The sequence below is a fragment of the Panthera tigris genome, chromosome B2, assembly GCF_018350195.1.
Source record: "Panthera tigris isolate Pti1 chromosome B2, P.tigris_Pti1_mat1.1, whole genome shotgun sequence".
NCBI lineage: Eukaryota > Metazoa > Chordata > Mammalia > Carnivora > Felidae > Panthera > Panthera tigris.
Window position 1 is genome coordinate 95,536,108 of NC_056664.1, and position 18,927 is coordinate 95,555,034.

Sequence of the window (18,927 nt, forward strand, 5' to 3'; positions counted from 1 at the left end):
TATTATAAAAATGCAAATTTTGAACTGATGTGAAAACGTAATCATACCTCCAAAACCCACAGTGGCCCTCAGAATACACAAAGTTCCCCGGATGATATACCAAAAAGTTAGCTGTGGACCCCAAATTAGCTCAAATCCCAATCCTCACTGTAAAGAGGCATGGAAAAATTTCAAACATATATTTGCTTATATTTTGTAGAAGACTGAAGTATACCATGAACACTGCAAGTTCAAAAACCTGAGAAATAATATGTGCTGAGATACTGTCAAAAACCCAAATAATTCCTTTGTATTAACCAAAGAGCTGTAGTCAAATAACATCTTTTAAAACTGACCCCTGATGAAATTCTGAAGAAAAAAGAAAGAAAGAAAGAAAGAAAGAAAGAAAGAAAGAAAAAGGGAAGGTGGAATGTCTTCCGAAAACTTACTTCTCATATTAACATCTATAGGATTTACACTCGCGGCGTGAACTTTGATAATAACTTCATTTGGATAGTGTATGACAGGTATCATCATGTTCTGAGTAAATCGAAGCACCTCGTTCTTTCCGTATTTATCTATCACCCAAGCGGGCATGACGGTGCTCCTTGGAGAGGTAGTACTAATCTTTTTAACTGAAGGCTTTTGTACAGCATGGCTTCTCCAGAAGCAAACCGCAGTACATGCATTTCTTCTAAGTACACAGGTTTTCAGCAGAAGTTCCATCGTAAACAGTGGTTGTATTGTGGGCCCTAAGTAAAATGCATTTAAATTGGCTCAAACTCTAACCCCTAAATTAGGTCAATATCTGCCAAACACACTGGCTGATTTCAAAGTTGAGAATTCAAAATAGAAGTCAGCCTGCCTAATAGAGCAACTGAAGGAAGAATATGGAATTATTCTGCTCTTCCCATTTGAAAATCTCCAATTAGCGTTCCAGTCAGTATTCTGTCATTCTCTTCCCTCCTTACACCTTCTCCCCTTTGAAAAACAAATACAAAACCCCTAGAAGCCAGCCCTGTCCCGGAAGCCCCCGGCAGGACAAGCAAACCCCGCTCAATTACCACACGCTACCAAGAACCTGAGACTCCCCGACTCCCTCCGCGACCCTAGCCCCGAGTCTCCTTACGACCCTCTCTCCTTCGCAGCAGGAGTTGCTTTGCGGCGCCAACCAATCACGTGCAAAGATAATTTCCCCGGGCTGCAATTCGACCAATCTAAGTACTCGATGTTGAAACGGTCAGTGACGGCCAAAGATGGCTGCGCCCATGTAATACGGGCGCGGGTGTTGACCTTTTTTATTCCTCCTTGTCACCTTGTCCCTGTGGTGGCAGGCTGGGCACGAGGACCATGCTGGGCCGGACCCTCCAAGAAGTGAGTGGAACTGGCTGTTGAGGGCCCAGGGAGGTCAAAAAGATTCGCGGAATCCGTGGACAAGGAGCCCCGGGGTCTGACCACGCATCTTGGTCAGCCTCGGCCGTCTCCTTTCCTGGAACTGGGTGGGGGCTTCCGACCTTTGGGCCATTCAGCTGTACTCTCTATACCCGTTCTGGAGTTACGACCTCAGCAGGGGAGGCTTACGCAGCACGGAACGGTGCGGTGGAAGTGTACCCTGGCTTCTTTCAACTAGACGTTTGCTAAAAGCTTGGGTCAGGCCCCTAGTGGGTGGGCTTTGCTGGTCCACTTTAGTCCCTCTTCGGTTCCCTACACTCATCTAATGCAGTTATCGCTTAAGAAGCCCGTGAAATCTGTACTTTGCAAAATACAAACGAGTAATTTTTAGTCCCCCCCCCCCCCCCGCCCCGTCCCCACTTCCTTGATAGATTCTTTAGGCTTCAACTATCAGTAAGATAGCAATGATTCTCTCACCCGTGTCTTCCATTTCCTGGAGCTCAGTTTTATACTCTAGGCTATGTTTGTAAATGCCTTCTGGACATCTCTTCAAAATGCCCCATAACAACCTCAACTTACTTTAAGGAAAGTTGACTTCATCATTGTAATAGGACCACTTCTTCTCAACCTCCACCTTAAAAAACAAATCAAAACCTGATTTCTGAATTCTTAATATTCTCTTTTTAATGGCACAGCTGTTATCCCAGTTGCCCTTAACATTCTTCCTCATCTGTCATATCCAATAAATCACTAAGCCCTGTTAATTCTATTTTGAATTTACCTCTGGAATCTGTTTTCTTTGCTTCCTCTCTGCTAAGACTTCAGATCTCCTTGCTTTCTGGCCCAGTATCTCTCAAACTTGGGAACTGTCTGCAGGCCCACTCATATAAGAATCCTGTCAGGCTCTTGTTAGAACCACAGCTGTGTCCCACTTTGGGAGCTCTGTGATTTGCGGCCCAGAGTATATGGTTTAACCAGGGCTCCAGGTGAATCTGCTAATAAGTAGGGATTTAGGACCTACCCTGCCTTCCATTTTCCTGTTGTATTTTCACCTGGGAAATCTTTTTATCTGTCCATGTGGTAGCCTTTTAGAAAGCTGTAAATTACAATAACAAAAATGACAGGCATTAAATAATAAATAGCCCTTACCCAAAGTGCATTAGTGTTTTACCATCTTATATTACACGTGGTCTCTACTATATATTTCTGTACAGAGGTGCCTTCGTGGCTTAATCAGTTAAGCATCTGACTTTGGCTCAGGTCGTGATCCTGCAGCTTATGAGTTCAAGCCTCGCATAGGGCTTCCACTCTCAGGGCAGAGCCTGCTTTGGATCCTTTGTCTCCCTCTCTCTGCCCCTCCCCCCCCCCTCAAAAATAAATAAACATTTAAAAATTTAAAAAAATAAAATTATAAAAACAAAACATTATTTGGTAGTTATTTTCCCACCCCCAAAAGTATCTTCTGTCCACTCCATGTTTTTTCTACATCATTGTACTGATGTCCCAAATTCTACCAATTAGAAATTAATTAATTTAGTACACATTCTCTTTTTTTTATTTTTTAAATTTTTTTTTTTTTCAACATTTATTTATTTTTGGGACAGAGAGAGACAGAGCATGAACGGGGGAGGGGCAGAGAGAGAGGGAGACACAGAATCGGAAACAGGCTCCAGGCTCTGAGCCATCAGCCCAGAGCCTGACGCGGGGCTCGAACTCACGGACTGCGAGATCGTGACCTGGCTGAAGTCGGACGCCCAACCGACTGCGCCACCCAGGCGCCCCACACATTCTCTTTTAAATATGTAAAGACGCCTGGGAGGGTCGAATGATTTATTCACCCATTGTTGTGAATTACAATAGTTCAATAAAATTTCTCTCCCTCACATAGTTGCTATAATCAATTGAAGAAAGGGAAAATTTGCTGGGGAGGAAATTCGGGGGAGGAGCTGGGAACTATAATAGAGTTTTGAGGCAATGTTGGGGACCTACGTAAGGCTTAGAGTAACAGGAGCCCTGAGAGGAGGCACTCAAAGGAGGTAACATGCCAAACAGGAGATAAAACTATTTGTAAGTTTTATGCAGGTACATTCAGGAAAGAGGAGTCTCACTTTTACCTTTCCCCTTTGTGGCATGATCCCACTGTTTCTAGGAGCCAGACACCAGGCTAATATTACTAATCCTAAAGTTATTAATTATATATTCAAGAGGCTTCTTGGGGGTCTGCCTAAGAACCCTTAATTGTTCTATGGGAAAACAGATTCCAAATTTTAAACAACTCAGTTATTCATTCAATTAACATTTAGTGAACACCTCTGTGTTCCAGTCGTTGGGGATTAGCATTGAAGGCAAACAGAAGTTCCTGCACTCATGAAGCCTGCATTTTTATGGGGAAACAGGCATTAAATAAGTTTCTATTTTTTTAAGTAAATAATATAATTTCAGTAATATGAAGAAAGATTAAGCAGGCTACAGTGTGAGAAGTAGTAGGGGTGGGGGTGGAGCCAGATGGCTTGGAGTGGTTAGGAAAGGTTTCTCTGACTGCCTGGGTATATTTTAAAGAGACCTGAAGGATATGAAGGGTGAGCCCTGGGAGGGTCTGGAGGAATAGTACTCCAACCAGATGGAACAGTAAGTGCAAAGAGTCTGCAGCAAGAGCAAGCTTGACATGTTCAGGAATTGCAAGAAGGCCAGTGTGCCTGGAGAGATGTGAATGAAGAGGAGAATAGTGGGAGATGAGGTTAGAGAGATAAGTAGGAGCCAGATCATGGACAACTTCTTAGGCCATGGTAAGGAAAAGCTCCTAAAGGCTATTCCTAAAGATATGGTCTACAAGAAAGCAAGTGAGGAAGCAGAAAGACCAGTTAGAAGGCTGTTGCATTGGCAAGAGATAATGGCAGCACAGATGAGGTGGCTGTAGAGGTAATGTGAAACGGGTGTTTTTCTTTAAGTTAGTTGCTGATGGATTGGATACAGAGTTTGAGGGAAAGAGAAGAATGAAGGAGGATGCTTAAAGTTTTGGCCTGGGCAGTTGGGAAGATGTTAACAGCAAGATCGGAAAGACTTGGCGCCTGGGTGGCTCAGTCAGTTAAGCGTCCAACTTGGGCTCAGGTCATGATTTTGCGGTTGATGAGTTTGAGCCCTGTGTCAGGCTCTGTGCTGACAGCTCAGAGTCTGGAACCTGCTTCAGATTCTGTCTCCCTCTCTTTTTGCCCCTCCTCCCCTCATGCTCTGTCTCCCTCTCAAAAATAAATAAACATTAAAAAAAAAATGGGAAAGATTTTTTCCCACTTTTTTTTTGAGGTATAGTTGACATATCATGTTATATTTGTTGCAGGTGTACAACATAATTTGGTATTTGTATACACTGCAAATTGATCACAATAAGTCTAGTTTTTCCCTGTCATCATATAAAGTTACATAATATGAGTACAATATTGTTGATTAGTCACCATGCTGTACATTATATCCCCATGACATTTATTTTATGACTGGAAGTTTACCTCTTGACCCCTTTCTCCCATTTTGCCCATGCCCTAACCCCTCCCTCCTGGCATCCATCAGTCTCTTTTCTGCATCTACAAGTTTTGTTTTTTAGATTCCACATATAAGTGAAGTCATACGGTATTTGTTTTTCTCTGTTGTCACAAATGGCAAGATTTTGTTCTTTTTATCTTACCATTTGTGACAATAGAAAGACAAATACCGTAGGATTTCACTTAGGTGTGGAATATATATAATGGACTATTAGGTAACCATATATTAGGTATATATTAAATGAAGTGTGTATATATATATATATATATACATATACATATATATACACACACACATATATATATGCGTGTGTGTGTGTATATACACATACACACACACCACATCTCCTTTATCCATTCATCCATCAATGGACACCTTGGTTGCTTCCATATTTTGGCTATTGTGCATAATGTGCAATGAACATAAGGGTGCATATATCTTTTCAAATTAGTGTTTTCGTTTCTTTGGATAAACACCCAGAAGTGGAATTGCTGGATCATATGGTACTTCTGTTTTTAGTTTTTTGAGGACCCCCATACAGAAAAGACTCTTAGGAAGCATATTTGGAAGGAGAAAGTTATCAAGACTTCTGGGCATGTTAATTTGGAGATGCCTGCTGGATATGCAAGTGGAGATGTTGGTTAAGCAGGCGGATATAGGAGCTTTGGAGATCAGGAAAGCAGCTAGGTATGACGATATAAATTGGCCAGAGTATAGAAGATAATTAAAGTATGTAGACAGGTAAGAACACCCAGGGAGCTGAGCACAAAAGTAGAAGAAGGCCTAAAACTTTCCAACATTTAGAGGTCAGCAATAGGAAGCAGAGCCAGCAAAAGAGATGTGAAAGAATGGTAGGTAAGGCAAGAGGGAAACCAAGTCTTGGTGTCCTGAAACACAAGTGAAAAAGCTTCAAGAAGAGAGTGCTCTCTTAAGTTGAATGCTGCTGAGAAATACTGTATACGATTAGGACTGAGCAGTGACTGCTGGATTTAGGAATGTGGAGGTTGCTAGTGATCTTGATACAATTTCTTGGAACATTGGAGACAAAAACATGAATGGAATGTATTAATGGGTACCAGTCAACTGGACACTCCGGCCTCAAGGACTCTCCTATACCTTCAGCATTTATTAAGACAATTATTTTTGAAAGACAGTTCTTTTTCTAAGTGAACTTCTGATGCTGTCTGTAAAGTTAGTAGCATAGTGGTACAGAGTGTGGGCTTTGGAAACAACAGCAGGCCTTGGTTGAATCCCCGCTCTACTTTCCAGCTTTGTGACCTCAGGCAGGAACTTTAGTTTTTTATCTGTAAAATGGGGGCAATAATATCAGCCCCTCAGAGTGGATATAAAGATTAAATGAAATATAAATCATTGGTGGGTGGGAGGATGTGGGAAATAGGTGATGCTCTTGCTGTGATGAGCACCCGCTGATGTATGGAATTGTTGAGTCATTATATTTTACACCTGAACTAATATAACGCTGTGTTAACTATACTGGAATTAAAATTAACTTAAAACTGGGGCACCTGGGTGGCTCAGTCAATTAAGCATCTGACTTCAGCTCCAGTCATGATCCCACAGTTTGTGAGTTTGAGCCCCGCGTCAGGCTCTGTGCTGATAGCTCAGAGCCTGGAGCCTGCTTCAGAATCTGTTTCTCCCTCTCTCCCTGCCCCTCCCCTGCTTGCGTGCTGTCTCTCTCTCTTTCTCTTTCTCAAAAAATAAACATTAAAAAATTAAATTAAAATTTAAAAAGTAAATATTTTTTAATGTTTATTTATTTGAGACAGAAAAAGGGGCAAGCATGACCGGAGGGAGGGGCAGAGAGAGAGAGAGAGAGAGAGAGAATCCCGAGCAGAATCTCCACACTCATAGTGTTCAGTCTCCCAAACCATGAGGTCATGACCTGAGCTGAAATTGAGTTGGATGTTTAACTGACTGAGCCTCCCAGGTGCCCCTAAAAGAATAAACCTTAAAAAAAAAAAAGAAAGAAATATAAAGCATCTATAAAGCATCTAGGATGATGCCTAGCACTAAGTGCTATTGTTAACATTAATTTTGTTACAGTGACAAATTTGCTAAATTATATGTATTTAGAATTCTCTCTCCCCCTAGTTTCTAAGAAGAGTGACTCTTGAGGAAGATCTCTTATTTTTTCTAAGAAGGTGTATTGGTTTTTTTTGTTTTTTTTTTTTTAATGTTTTTTTATTTATTTTTGAGACAGAGAGAGACAGAGCACGAATGAGGGAGGGGCAGAGAGAGAGGGAGACACAGAATCGAAGCAGGCTCCAGGCTCTGAGCCAGCATCAGCACAGAGCCTGACGCGGGGCTTGAACTCACAGACCGTGAGATCATGACCTGAGCTGAAGTTGGACGCTTAACCGACTGAGCCACCCAGGTGCCCCGAAGGTGTATTGTTTTTTATTGCTGCCTAACAAATTAGTATAAACTTTTTGGGTTAAAATAATCTTATCATCTCACAGTTTTGTGGGTCAGGAGTCCAGGAATGGAGTAGCTGGGTTCTCTGCTCACGAGAGTCTCACAAGGCTGAAATCAAGGGGTGGGCCAGGACTGTGGTTTCATCTGAAGCTCAGGATCCTCCTTCAACCTCATTGGTTGTTGGCAGACTCGATTTCTTTGCAGCTGTAGGACTGAGGTCCCCGTTTTTTGGCTGACCGTGTGGATGGTTGGGCGAATGAGCTGGGCGGACAGGAGTTGGAGGATAACTAGAATTGAGGTTTTGGAGGTTATACATATCTTGGTAATGACGTCGTCTGGGACGAGTTGATGACTGAGCGAGGTGAAGGAACAGTTTGCCAGAAATGAGGTTGAACTGAGAGGCCGGGTTTCAGTGTACATTACTTGAAGCCTGAAGTCAACAAGAATAACAACAGGAGCCACTGTAAAGTAGACTAAAGGGAGCTAAGTGCTAAAATCTTTGATGAATGAAAAGGGGTACCAGGCAGACAGTAGGTTCACACCCCAGGAAGAGTGATATAAACTCCTCCAAGTCCTGTACTTCAGATGAGCTGGGATTTTTGAGTGAAGAGGGAAGAGGAAGGCATTGAAGAATGAGGAGGATACTTGCCTGCACACTCTCCCCTCCCCCTCTGGACTCTGGTCCACGGTAGGTAGAAGCTAAAACAGTCATCTCTTGGGGCACCTGGGTGGCTCAGTGGGTTGAGCATCTGACTTCAGCTCACATCATGAGCCAGCAGTCCATGAGTTCGAGCCCCACGTTGGGCTCTGTCCTGACAGCTCGGGAGCCTGGAGCCTGCTTCGGATTCTGTGTCTCCCTCTCTCTCTGCCCCTCCCCTGCTCGCGATCTATCAAAAATAAACATTAAAAAAAATTTTTTTTAAGAAAAAAATTAATAAAACAGTCATCTCTTGAGAAAGCTGCAGGAAAAGCAGTGGCCTCAAGGAAACACCTATTTTCTATTAGAGAAAAGAAGTGCCAGGGAAAACAAATTTGGTTTTTTTAACAAAAACTTTTATGGTCGATTTTATCTCATATTCAGATATGACACCTTCAGTTTTGTCCCAGGGAAGCTGCACTGTTTATATTTTCACACTCCTTATGCTCAGGTCATTCTAGTTAATTAGCATCTTTGTTTTCATTTCTCTTCTCCAATTCTCTTTTTCATTTTCTCAAATCTGGATTTCCTAAAAATGGTCCTAATGAAGATGAGCAGCATTTCAAATGAGTGCTCCTAGACAATCTCATTTCTTGCCCTTGTAACCACAACCGAAACGGGTTTCTCTTGTATTCTTGTACCAGTTGGCAAGTCACAGAGCATCTGAGGATAGTAGGCATTAGGAGACTTGAGGGGAGGCAAAGAAGGAAAGACAGTGAGACAATTTTTGTCATTCTTACAATTTGGCCCACCTGCCCCCGCCCCTCCCTGAGTCACTGCCTCAGCCACCTGTCGGCAGTGCTTTCCTCCTCTTGTGCATCTGCCTTAGGGGTCCTCTCAGTGGCCTGTTCCCACTGCATTTCTAATCTTAAGCTCAGCCCTAAGAATACCGCTGCTTTGATGATTTATTCAACAGATGAGAGCAGATGATTTGCAGATTTTCCCCTCAAATGCAAACTCCTGTTGCTTGATGGATGTAGGACACCTGAAAATACAGTCAACTTGGAAGACAAACTAAGCTTGCAGTCATGTAGAGAGAGATGGTGAAGGAGCTTGTATTATGAAGTTACTTCTCCCCTATACTACTATGTGGCTTTGGACAAATCACTAACCTCTCTGAGCTTCAGTCTTCATTTGTGAAATGAGGTTAATAATACATAACTTATGTGGTGGTTATAGGGTTAAGTGAAGTAATAATGCATGTAAAGCACCTATGTCTGGCTCTTGGTTAATAGTAAATATTACTCCTTTGCCCATCTTCCTTCTCTCTGAGCTCCCATCCCAACTCTTTTCATATAATCTCCAAAGCTGCGGTGTCTTCTTTGACTTATAATTCATTCCTTTTATCTAATTAGTAAGTACTTACTACTTCCTACAGGAAGTATTAAATAGTCATCACTTCAGGCTTTACTGTAAACATCTACATTCTGCTCATTTGTAATGCAGTTTATTTTAACACTTCTTTTACTAGCCTTCCTAATGCACCCCAGCCAGGATTTCAGAGAAGTTTCCTCTCAGTTTGCTTTTGAACCCATATTTTATAAACATTCTCTCCATTTGTAGTAGCTCTGACTTGAATTCTACAATAGTTATAAAGATCTTACCTAGAGCCATAAGCCCCTGCAGGGCCTTGTCCAGTCAGTTTCTTTCTTTCTTTCTTTTTTTTCACTCTGGGTTGTGTGTGTTGCAGCTAAACTACTCTCTGCACGATCTACCCTAACCCATGCTCCACCCATCCCAGGCCTCCACTGCTACTAGACAGGATGGCTTACCTAAACCACTGCTCTTGTTGGTACAGATCTGACTTGGAAACAGCCCTCCACTAGGGCAATGAACGTCGTGTCCCCCAACCCGTACCCAAGCTAACCAATGTGTTACCCTCATTCAGTACACCACCTAGGTATAGCGTTCTCTTGGTTTTGAATCCAAGCTTCACTTCAAAATTGTATACTTCCCCATTCTATCTGCCTACTCAGTATAATACTTGAAACTTCTGCAGGCTCGGTAAAGGGTTTTTGAATTGTATACATTATAGGTTTCTGCAGCGCTGAAACAAGGCCAAATTACTCCAGTAGAGCTCTGTCAAAAATGTCTCTCCCTTATCAAGAAGACCAAGTTTCTAAATGCTTACATTACTATATCAGAAGAGGTGGCCTTAAAGCAAGCTGAAGAATCAGAGAAAAGATACAAGAAAGGTAAATTACTGTGAATTATACTTAATTGGTATATCCCTAGAGAAACAATTTAATTGGATGTAGCAGTCTCCATTTGGCAAGCGAGGCTTTTAACATAAAACATACCCTTATTTAAAGAACTCGCCATGAGGTATAATAAAAATAAGGCTAATGGATATGTGATGCTTTATAATGCCCAACTGGAATAGTTTCTAACATAAACTTGATTTATGAAGAAGTATCTTTACCAAAAACTAATAGTTACCATAATAACTAGTATTAATGTGTCTTTATATCCTGAACTCGATGTATAGCTCCTGTTCTTTTGGCTTTTTGATGCAGGTCACTCCCTCGGGGCTTTAGATGGAATTCCTGTTGCAGTAAAAGACAACTTTAGCACATCAGGCATTGAGACAACATGTGCATCAAACATGCTGAAAGGTAAAGTTTAATTGACCAGAGCATTAGTAGTTTTATAAAACTAGTTTTTCAGTTTAAATAAAAGGTAAGATACTAAAGCACCAAGGTATTCTGAGACCAGTTATATTTGCAAAAGAAATACTTATGCTGGTGTATTTTTACTATCGGCTCTTTCAGAATGCACAACTATTCCTTAGAGGTAGGCCAGCTTATTGGATGTATCCTATTTAGGAAATTTTAGAAATCCCACTTAGGAAGACTCAATAACTGACCACCAAATACACACTAAGTGACCTCTGACTCCCACTCATTGATAATATGGGAATAAGGGCCTGTCATTACCCCTCTCTGTGAGGATTAGCACCTATTGTCTAGTTGTTTTGTGTTTCCTGAGTCTTCCATCTTTTATGTCACTATACTTATCTGCATATAGTGATGCTTAATTTTGTTCTTTACAGTTTAGTAGGTCAAAAGGAAACATGTTTATCAAGATTTGGGGATCCTAGAAAGAAAAAGAACTAGAAAAAGCTTATTCACAGTGCTATACCCTAAAAGAAAGTCTCTGGGGAATATGCCACAGGTTCCTCTAAGAGCTATATTATTGTTAATTGTTCTGGAATACACACTAGATGAAATTTAAATGAGAATAGAGATCTATGTGTGACTGGAAATAGATGAAAATTACTGTGTGATGTAGCATTTCAAGTACAATGAGCAAAATAATGATGTGCTGTTAGTTTCAGATGAATTGGGTACATCTCTATTATTCAGTATTTAGTAGTACGAACTGTTATAGTCTATGTTTTTAGACGATAAAAATAGTGAATATGCCGACTGTCTTTGGAAAATGTAGAAATTAGCAGTAGAAAAATTAAAATTAACTAACCTCGGGAAGAAAGTACCACCTACAACTCAAATTAGAAATAATTAACACATGTCAATATGGACAGCTTAGTTGCAATTTAAAATCTTGTTTCTTGCATGTGATTTACATGTTCATGTTTTTTTCTCCTACAACAAAAATAACTGATTTTTTTCAGGTTATGTACCACCTTATAATGCTACAGTAGTTCAGAGGTTGTTGGATCAGGGAGCTGTCCTGATGGGAAAAACTAATTTAGATGAGTTTGCAATGGGGTAAGTAAAATTGAAATTTTCTTCTCTTGTATTTCTTTCATCTTTGTCTCGGTTTACTTTCATATCACATTATCTTGATACTATAGCTTTATAGTAAACCTTGAAATTAGGTAATAAGAGTCCTTTAACTTTTTCAAAATCATTTTACATATGCTAGGTGCTTTGCATTTCCATATAAGTTTTAGAATCAGTTTGCTGATTTCTGTAAAGCTTAATTGGATTTTGATCATGATTGTGTTGAATTTCCAGGTCAGATGGGGAGAATTGACATCTTAATATGTGTCTTCTGATCCTTGAACACTTTATTTCTATCCCTTTATTAGATTTTTAATTTTTCTCAGCAGTGTTCTTATGATTTTCTGCATATAAATCTTGTACATAATGTGTTTGTTTCATTCCCAAGTATTTCATTTTTTTAATGCTATAGAAAAATGGTATTTTTTCCATTTCTAATTGTTTATTGTTATTATATAGAAATATAATTGATTTCTCTGTATTGAGCTTGTATCCCACTGCCTTGCTAAGTTCTCTTATTAGTTCTAGTTGATCTTTGTAGATTCTTTGGTATATTTTATGTGGATGATCATGTCATCTGCAAATACAGTTTTATTTCTTCTTATTTCTCTTTCTTTTTTGTGTTGGTTAAGACTTCAGTACAATACTGAGTAGAAGTGATAAGAGCAGATATCCTTTCTTTGTTCCTGATTTTGGAGTGAAAACATTCAGTGTTTCACCAAAGCATTGTTTCATAGACGCAGAGTCTTTGACTCTCTTATTTACGGTGTTATCTCTTGGCACTCAGTAAATATATATTGAATGAATTAATCCATGGGAGTAAACTTGAACATAGGTCATTAGGACATTGCCTTGAACAGCTGATCAAAATGAACATCGTCAGTGAGAGTAAGTGGACATCATTGTACCTCTAGATGTGATTGCCTGAGAAGAACACACCATCACCTATGCAGTATTCCAGCTGAGAATGTTAAACCTGAAACTAATCACAGGGAATCAGAAGATAAGTCTGAAATGAGAAACATTCTATAAAAATATGAATATCATAAAAGACAAAGAAATGCTGTGAAAATATTCCAGATTAAAAGAGCCTAAAGAAAGTAAAACCTAAACCTTATAGAAGAAAATGCAGGAGAAAAATCTTTGTGACCATGAGTTAGGCAAAAATTTCTTAGATGGGACACATAAGTACAATCCATAAAATAAAAAACTGATAGACTGTACTTCTCTAAAATTAGGAACTTCTATACTTTGAAACACACTGTTAACACATGAAAAAATAAGCCACAGCCTGGGAGAAAATATTTGCAAAACATATATCTGAGAAAGAACTGGTATCCAGTATAAACAGAAGCTTTCCCAACTCAAAAATCAGAAAACAACCCAATTTAAAAGGGGGGGGGGTAAAAATATGTAAGCAGACATTTCATCAAACCAGATATATAGTTGGCAATAAACACATGAAAACAATACTGAACATGGTTAGTCATTAAGGAAATGCAAATTAAAACCACAAGGAGATACATACATCTTTTAGAATGGTTTAAAAATGACAATATCAAGTGCTGACGAGGATGCAGCGCAATTGGGTTTCTCATGCAATCCTGGTAGGAAATGGAAAATGGTATAGCCATTTTGGAAAATAGTCTGGCAGTTTCTCCTAAAGTTAAACAGCATAGGATCCAACAATCTCAGTCCTGCTATTTAGTCAAGAGATGAAGAGGTATATTGACATGAAAGCAATGGCCAGGGTCTTTCAGTACAGTATTTATTGTGGCTTTATTCATCATTGCCAAAAACTAGAAATAACTCCATGCCCATTGGCTAGCAAATGATTTAAAAAGTACAAAAAGAGGCTAATGAGACAATGATACCTAAATGCAGTACCTGATGTTAGACTCCATCCCTTACTAGGAGGGGGAAATGCTGCAGAGGACATTACTGGATCAGCTGACCAAACTGGATTACATACAGTACGTTAGATAAAAAGCACTGTGTGGATGTTAAATTTACTGAGATTGGCTACTGTGACCGCATAAGGGAACACCCCTAGTGTTAGGAAATGCATACTGAATACATAACTAAAATATTTAGGAGTAAAGGGCCATGATATATATAATTTAGCCTTATGTGGTTTGTGGGGGAAGAAATGATTTGTACATGTTACACACAACGTGTGTCAATCACACAAATCAAATTGGGTGGCTTTTTAACAATAAGTGAAGCTGGGTAAAGGGTATAAAGTTATTTTCATATAATTTCTATTTTTGCAGTTTGCCCGTAAGATTGAAATTATTTCAAAACTTTTTAAATAAGTTATTAATTTTCAACTATGCTTGTCTTAACACGTCTGGTTATAGAGGGAATCCTTCAGAGGACTTCCTGTTTAACTCTTTGAATGTTTGTGACCTTCTTCACCTGGAACACCTGGATTTACAAGGGAAATCATCAGAAGCTGAATTGGATAATCAACTGGGATAAAAATCTTCTTAACAGACTAGTTTTCTCTCTCCCACACGCTCTTACTTCCCATCGTCCACCTCCTCAACCATCTAATTAATGAAAGCTACATCTAAGCAGGCTTCTTGCCTTTTCCAATTCAAGTTCCAGTGGATTATACAGTGTTAGAAGTAAACAATATGATCAGGAGGTGAAATCTTCGTATAAAGAACCAAAGTTTCATTAAGATATCTTGCTTCACTTCATCTCAGATCTGGAAGCACAGATGGTGTATTTGGCCCAGTTAAAAACCCCTGGAGTTACTCGAAACAATATAGAGAAAAGAGGAAGCAGAAGTCCCATGGTGAGAATGAGGATTCGAATTGGCTTATAACTGGAGGAAGCTCGGGTGGGAGTGCGGCGGCAGTATCAGCCTTCACGTGTTTCGCGTAAGATGCTTTTTTCTGTCTGTATTGTAGAGCCCATCAAAACACAGTCATAAACCATACTTACAGTCCAACAACAGAGTAGTTCATACCGTGCCGTTTTCATTTCTTTTTAGTGACTTATTTATGCTCGACTTATTTATGATCGATATATCAACATTATATCTCATAAATGCGTTCAACTGTACAGTATACTTAACATGTATTTTATACATATAACTTGAATTTTAGGTATTTAAACTCTTCCTCTATGGGGCGCCTGGGTGGCTCAGTCAGTTAAGCGGCCAACTTCGGCTCAGGTCATGATCTCACGGTCTGTGAGTTCTAGCCCCGCATCGGGCTCTGTGCTGACAGCTCAGAGCCTGGAGCCTGCTTCAGATTCTGTGTCTCCCTCTCTCTGACCCTCCCCTGTTCATGCTCTGTCTCTCCCTGTCTCAAAAATAAATAAATGTTAAAAAAAATAAACTCTTCCTCTATAGTATCTGGTTCTCTTAAAAACATGCTTTTATGGATCTTGCAGAATAAACCAGTTAGTGTAATTAAATTTCACTTCTAAAATAATTTATTTGGGTGTCTGCTCACTGATTGTACAAATATTTAGGGACTAATATACTGTGGCTTTGGCTGAGTGGTGCTGAGCTGTTAATTATGGTTTATCCTTCAGCTAAATCTGGCTTTTGTTTAAAAAAGGGGGGGTGGGGGAAATGCTCCTAATATGTATCAATAGGATATTTAAAATAGTGTTTTCATAAATCTACCACTAAAAATGTGCATCACTGAGTAAAGTTTTTTTCAAGTTTGTTAGGAGCTGATTTGTTCAACTGTCATAGTTTGTATTTGGGAAGAATCCACCCATCATGCTCTATGTTTTAAGTCTCATTTGTAAAGCATTTTTTAACCACCTAAAGAAGACTAAATAGATTTCACTGTTATTTATCTGTTTCAGTATAAAATGGAATGTGTTTCTTTAGTAGTACTATGTGTATTTTATTTCTCCTTAATTATCCACTGAAATGAAGCTCTTTCACAGACATTGCAACCAGTAAATTATTTATATTTTTTTAGAGCTATGGAGATTTAGAGTCTTCAGGGTTTTTTTGTTTTGTTTTGTTTTGTTTTTAGTTTCTCTGAAATCTTATTTACAAGTAAAACCATTTCATTTTATCTCTGTGGAATTTTAGAGCACTGCATTAATATTAATGAGAGTTCTGACAAGTTAGGACTGGAAGATTAGGTGCTTTTTTTTTCTATCTTCATCACCCTACTTAATGTTCATCTTTCTGAATGTGCTCTGAGAAGATGGCATTTTGACACATAATTCCTATGGAAATGTAGGTTTTACTTTTACACCGCCGTCAGTGAATCCTAATAAGAAAACGTGTCCTTTTAGAAATTGTTAAAGCAACAGCCTGATTTTGTAGCTCATATGGACTTGTTAAGAAAGACAGTCTCATCTGCATTTTCTGTAGAGCTCAAGGGCCTAGTAGTCTTGTGCAGCTCAAAGCTTTTTTCTGGGTATATTCAGCAGAAGCACAGACCCAAAGTAACTCCAGACTGAATGGGTCCCAAACTATCAAGTGTTCTGCTTTGTTTTTCCCCCTTTTGATTTGCTTCTTTTATAATAGTTTTAAAAACAGGAAAGTTCTTGGTGTATTACACAGCCACTAAAAGGAATAAGCTAGAGTGTCATGGAAAGATATCAAAGATACACTGTTAAGTGCAAAACAAGTTGCAAAATAGTATATATAGTATGACCTTTCTGTTAAAAGCAGTCATTACATATGTATATATGTTATGTGCATGGAAGTGTCTGGATGACTATATTAAAATTGATAACAGGATTATTATGGAGGCAGTGATTATAAGAGAAATTTTATATACTTTATATACAATATACTTATATAATACTTAATTTTTGTAGTTGGCGCATACACTTTTCTAATCAGAAAAAACTTTTTTCCCCTGAAATAAAGTTTTAAAAAATGTTTAATTAGGGTAAAACATACATAACCTAAAATTTATCATCCTGGGGCACCTGATGGCTCAGTCAGTTAAACATCCGACTTTAGCTCAGGTCATGATTTCGCGGTTCATGGGTTCGAGCCCCACATCGGGCTCTGTGCTGATAGCTCAGAGCCTAGAGCCTGCTTCAGATTCTGTGTCTCCCTTTCTCTGTGCCCCTCCCTTACTTACACTCTGTCTCTCTCTCAAATATACATTAAAATAAACATTACATCAAAAATACATCAAATAAACATTAAAAAAAAATTTTATAAATTAAAAAAAAATAAAATTTACCATCTTAACCTTTTTTTAAGTAGGCTCCATACCCAGCATGGAGCCTAATGCAGGGCTTGAACTCATGACCCTGAGATTAAGACCTGAGCTGAGATCAAGAGTCAGTTGCTTAACAGACTGAGCCGTCCAGGCACTCCTCCTAGCCCCCATCTTAACCATTTTTAAGTGTACAGTTTAGCATTAAATACATTCAGATTATTGTGCAGCCAGTCTCCAGACCTTGTTTAATTTGCAGAACTGAACCTTAGTACCCATTAAACAACAGCTTCCCATGTGCCCGTCCTCCCAGCCCCTGGCAATCACTGTTTTACTTTCTGTCTCTATGAACTTGAAGACTCTAGGTACCTGATGTAAGTCAAATTATTCAGTATTTGCACTTTCATAACTGATCTGTTTCACTTAGCATAATGTTCTCAAGATTAGTTTTTGCTTTTGTTTTTCATAAGAAAAACATGTACTCTGGAGCTAACTGGCCAAAGAAATGGACCCTTCATAGTTCAGTAATGCAAATACAAATATGAAAAATTATTTAAAAATGCACATTAACAAAGCTTTTTGGTTTTCCAAATTAACCACATTTTAAGAACTTCTGGTACTCAGTGATGATGATGAAACATGAGACCGAATCTGATTCACTGCAGTTGGGAATATAAATTGGCAGAAGCCCTCTGACAAGTCATTTGACGATATAGATTAAAAACTTAGAATAATAACAGGCCCTATGGCTCATTAACTCTACTTCTTGGAAGCCAGCCTAAAACATATTCAGACGTATAGGCAAAGATTTATGTTTAAAGGTGTTTATTACGAAGTAATTTATTATGCAGTTATTATCGTAATTGGCAACAACATAAATGTTTAAATTAAAGTACATTTCTATCTATGATTCTAAATGAGGTAGCGGAAGGTTCTGTATATGAATTTCTGGAAGTGGTGTGTTTAGTTTGTGAAAACATACTGGATAACTGCCATGAAAGGAAGGTAAAAGATATGTATATATATTTATAGGAGAATGGGCTTTAAAATCCTGGGAATCTCCAATTGATAGGATAGAACATTATATATATCTTAACTTGTCAGTAATTTTAGTGATGTAGCAAAAGGCTCCTGATAAGCAAAAAAGAGATGGCAACTTGTAATTACAGAATGACCTGAACTATGAAAGAAAAATGCATTTTTAAAAAGTCTTGAAGTTAATATGCCAAAATGTTAACAGTGTTTGCCTCAGGTGGTAGAATATTTTGTTTCTTCTTCATATTTTTCTACGTTTTAGAAATTCTCTGAGACAGTCGTGTCTTACTTTTGTGTAACCAGGGGCAAGTAAAGTTGAAAAGTATACACTTAAAAACAGATTCCAGATATAATTAGAGATACATCATTTTTCTAAAGAAAATTCCATTTAAATTCCAGGGCTTTAGGATCAGATACAGGAGGATCGACCAGAAATCCAGCTGCCCACTGTGGGATTGTTGGTTTCAAACCAAGCTATGGCTTAGTTTCTCGTCATGGTCTCATTCCCCTGGTGAATTCCATGGATGTGCCTGGAATCTTAACCAGATGTGTGGATGATGCAGCAACTGTGTTGGGTATTTATATGATTCCATAGAATTTCAAAACATTATAAATTTCACTGTAAAAACAATATGTCTATCATTCCTAAGTATTTTTCCTCACAGGTGTGCTGGCTGGGCATGACCCCAAAGATTCTACCACAATACAAGATCCTGGTAAACCATTTATGCTTTCCAGCTTGACAGATGTGAGCAAACTATGTATTGGAATTCCGAAGGTATCTCTTCCCTTTCGTTAGTTCACAGAAATCCTGTCAGGTCAAATACAAAGCCCAGGCCTAGGCAACAGACTGGTTGGGGTTGAATCCTGCTTATGCCACTTTTATTAGCTATGGAACCTGAGCACGTGACTTAATCTAAGTTCAATTTCCTGATCTACAAAATGGGGA

The 18,927-nt window shown here is 38.9% G+C and overlaps 2 protein-coding genes across 6 annotated transcripts in view; one reads left to right on the forward strand and one right to left on the reverse strand.

Annotated features, from left to right (window-relative positions):
• The window catches only part of RTN4IP1 (reticulon 4 interacting protein 1), a 48,713-nt gene extending 47,547 nt beyond the window's left edge, over positions 1 to 1,166 (reverse strand). Inside the window, exon 1 of one of the 2 annotated variants that reach the window (XM_042986900.1) lies at positions 429 to 1,166. In XM_042986900.1, coding sequence (XP_042842834.1) covers positions 429 to 705 — 277 coding nt within the window. In that variant the 5' untranslated portion in view covers positions 706 to 1,166. The remainder of the gene's footprint in view (positions 1 to 428) is intronic. The other variant, XM_007085491.2, reaches the window with a different exon arrangement.
• Positions 1,167 to 1,228: 62 nt separating this feature from the next.
• Positions 1,229 to 18,927, forward strand: part of QRSL1 (glutaminyl-tRNA amidotransferase subunit QRSL1) — a 53,032-nt gene continuing 35,333 nt past the window's right edge. For all 4 annotated transcript variants that reach the window (XM_042986903.1, XM_042986901.1, XM_042986902.1 and 1 more), the window contains exons 1-7: positions 1,229 to 1,353; positions 10,074 to 10,233; positions 10,555 to 10,653; positions 11,673 to 11,769; positions 14,496 to 14,672; positions 18,378 to 18,553; positions 18,644 to 18,756. In XM_042986903.1, coding sequence (XP_042842837.1) covers positions 1,330 to 1,353; positions 10,074 to 10,233; positions 10,555 to 10,653; positions 11,673 to 11,769; positions 14,496 to 14,672; positions 18,378 to 18,553; positions 18,644 to 18,756 — 846 coding nt within the window. In that variant the 5' untranslated portion in view covers positions 1,229 to 1,329. The remainder of the gene's footprint in view (positions 1,354 to 10,073; positions 10,234 to 10,554; positions 10,654 to 11,672; positions 11,770 to 14,495; positions 14,673 to 18,377; positions 18,554 to 18,643; positions 18,757 to 18,927) is intronic.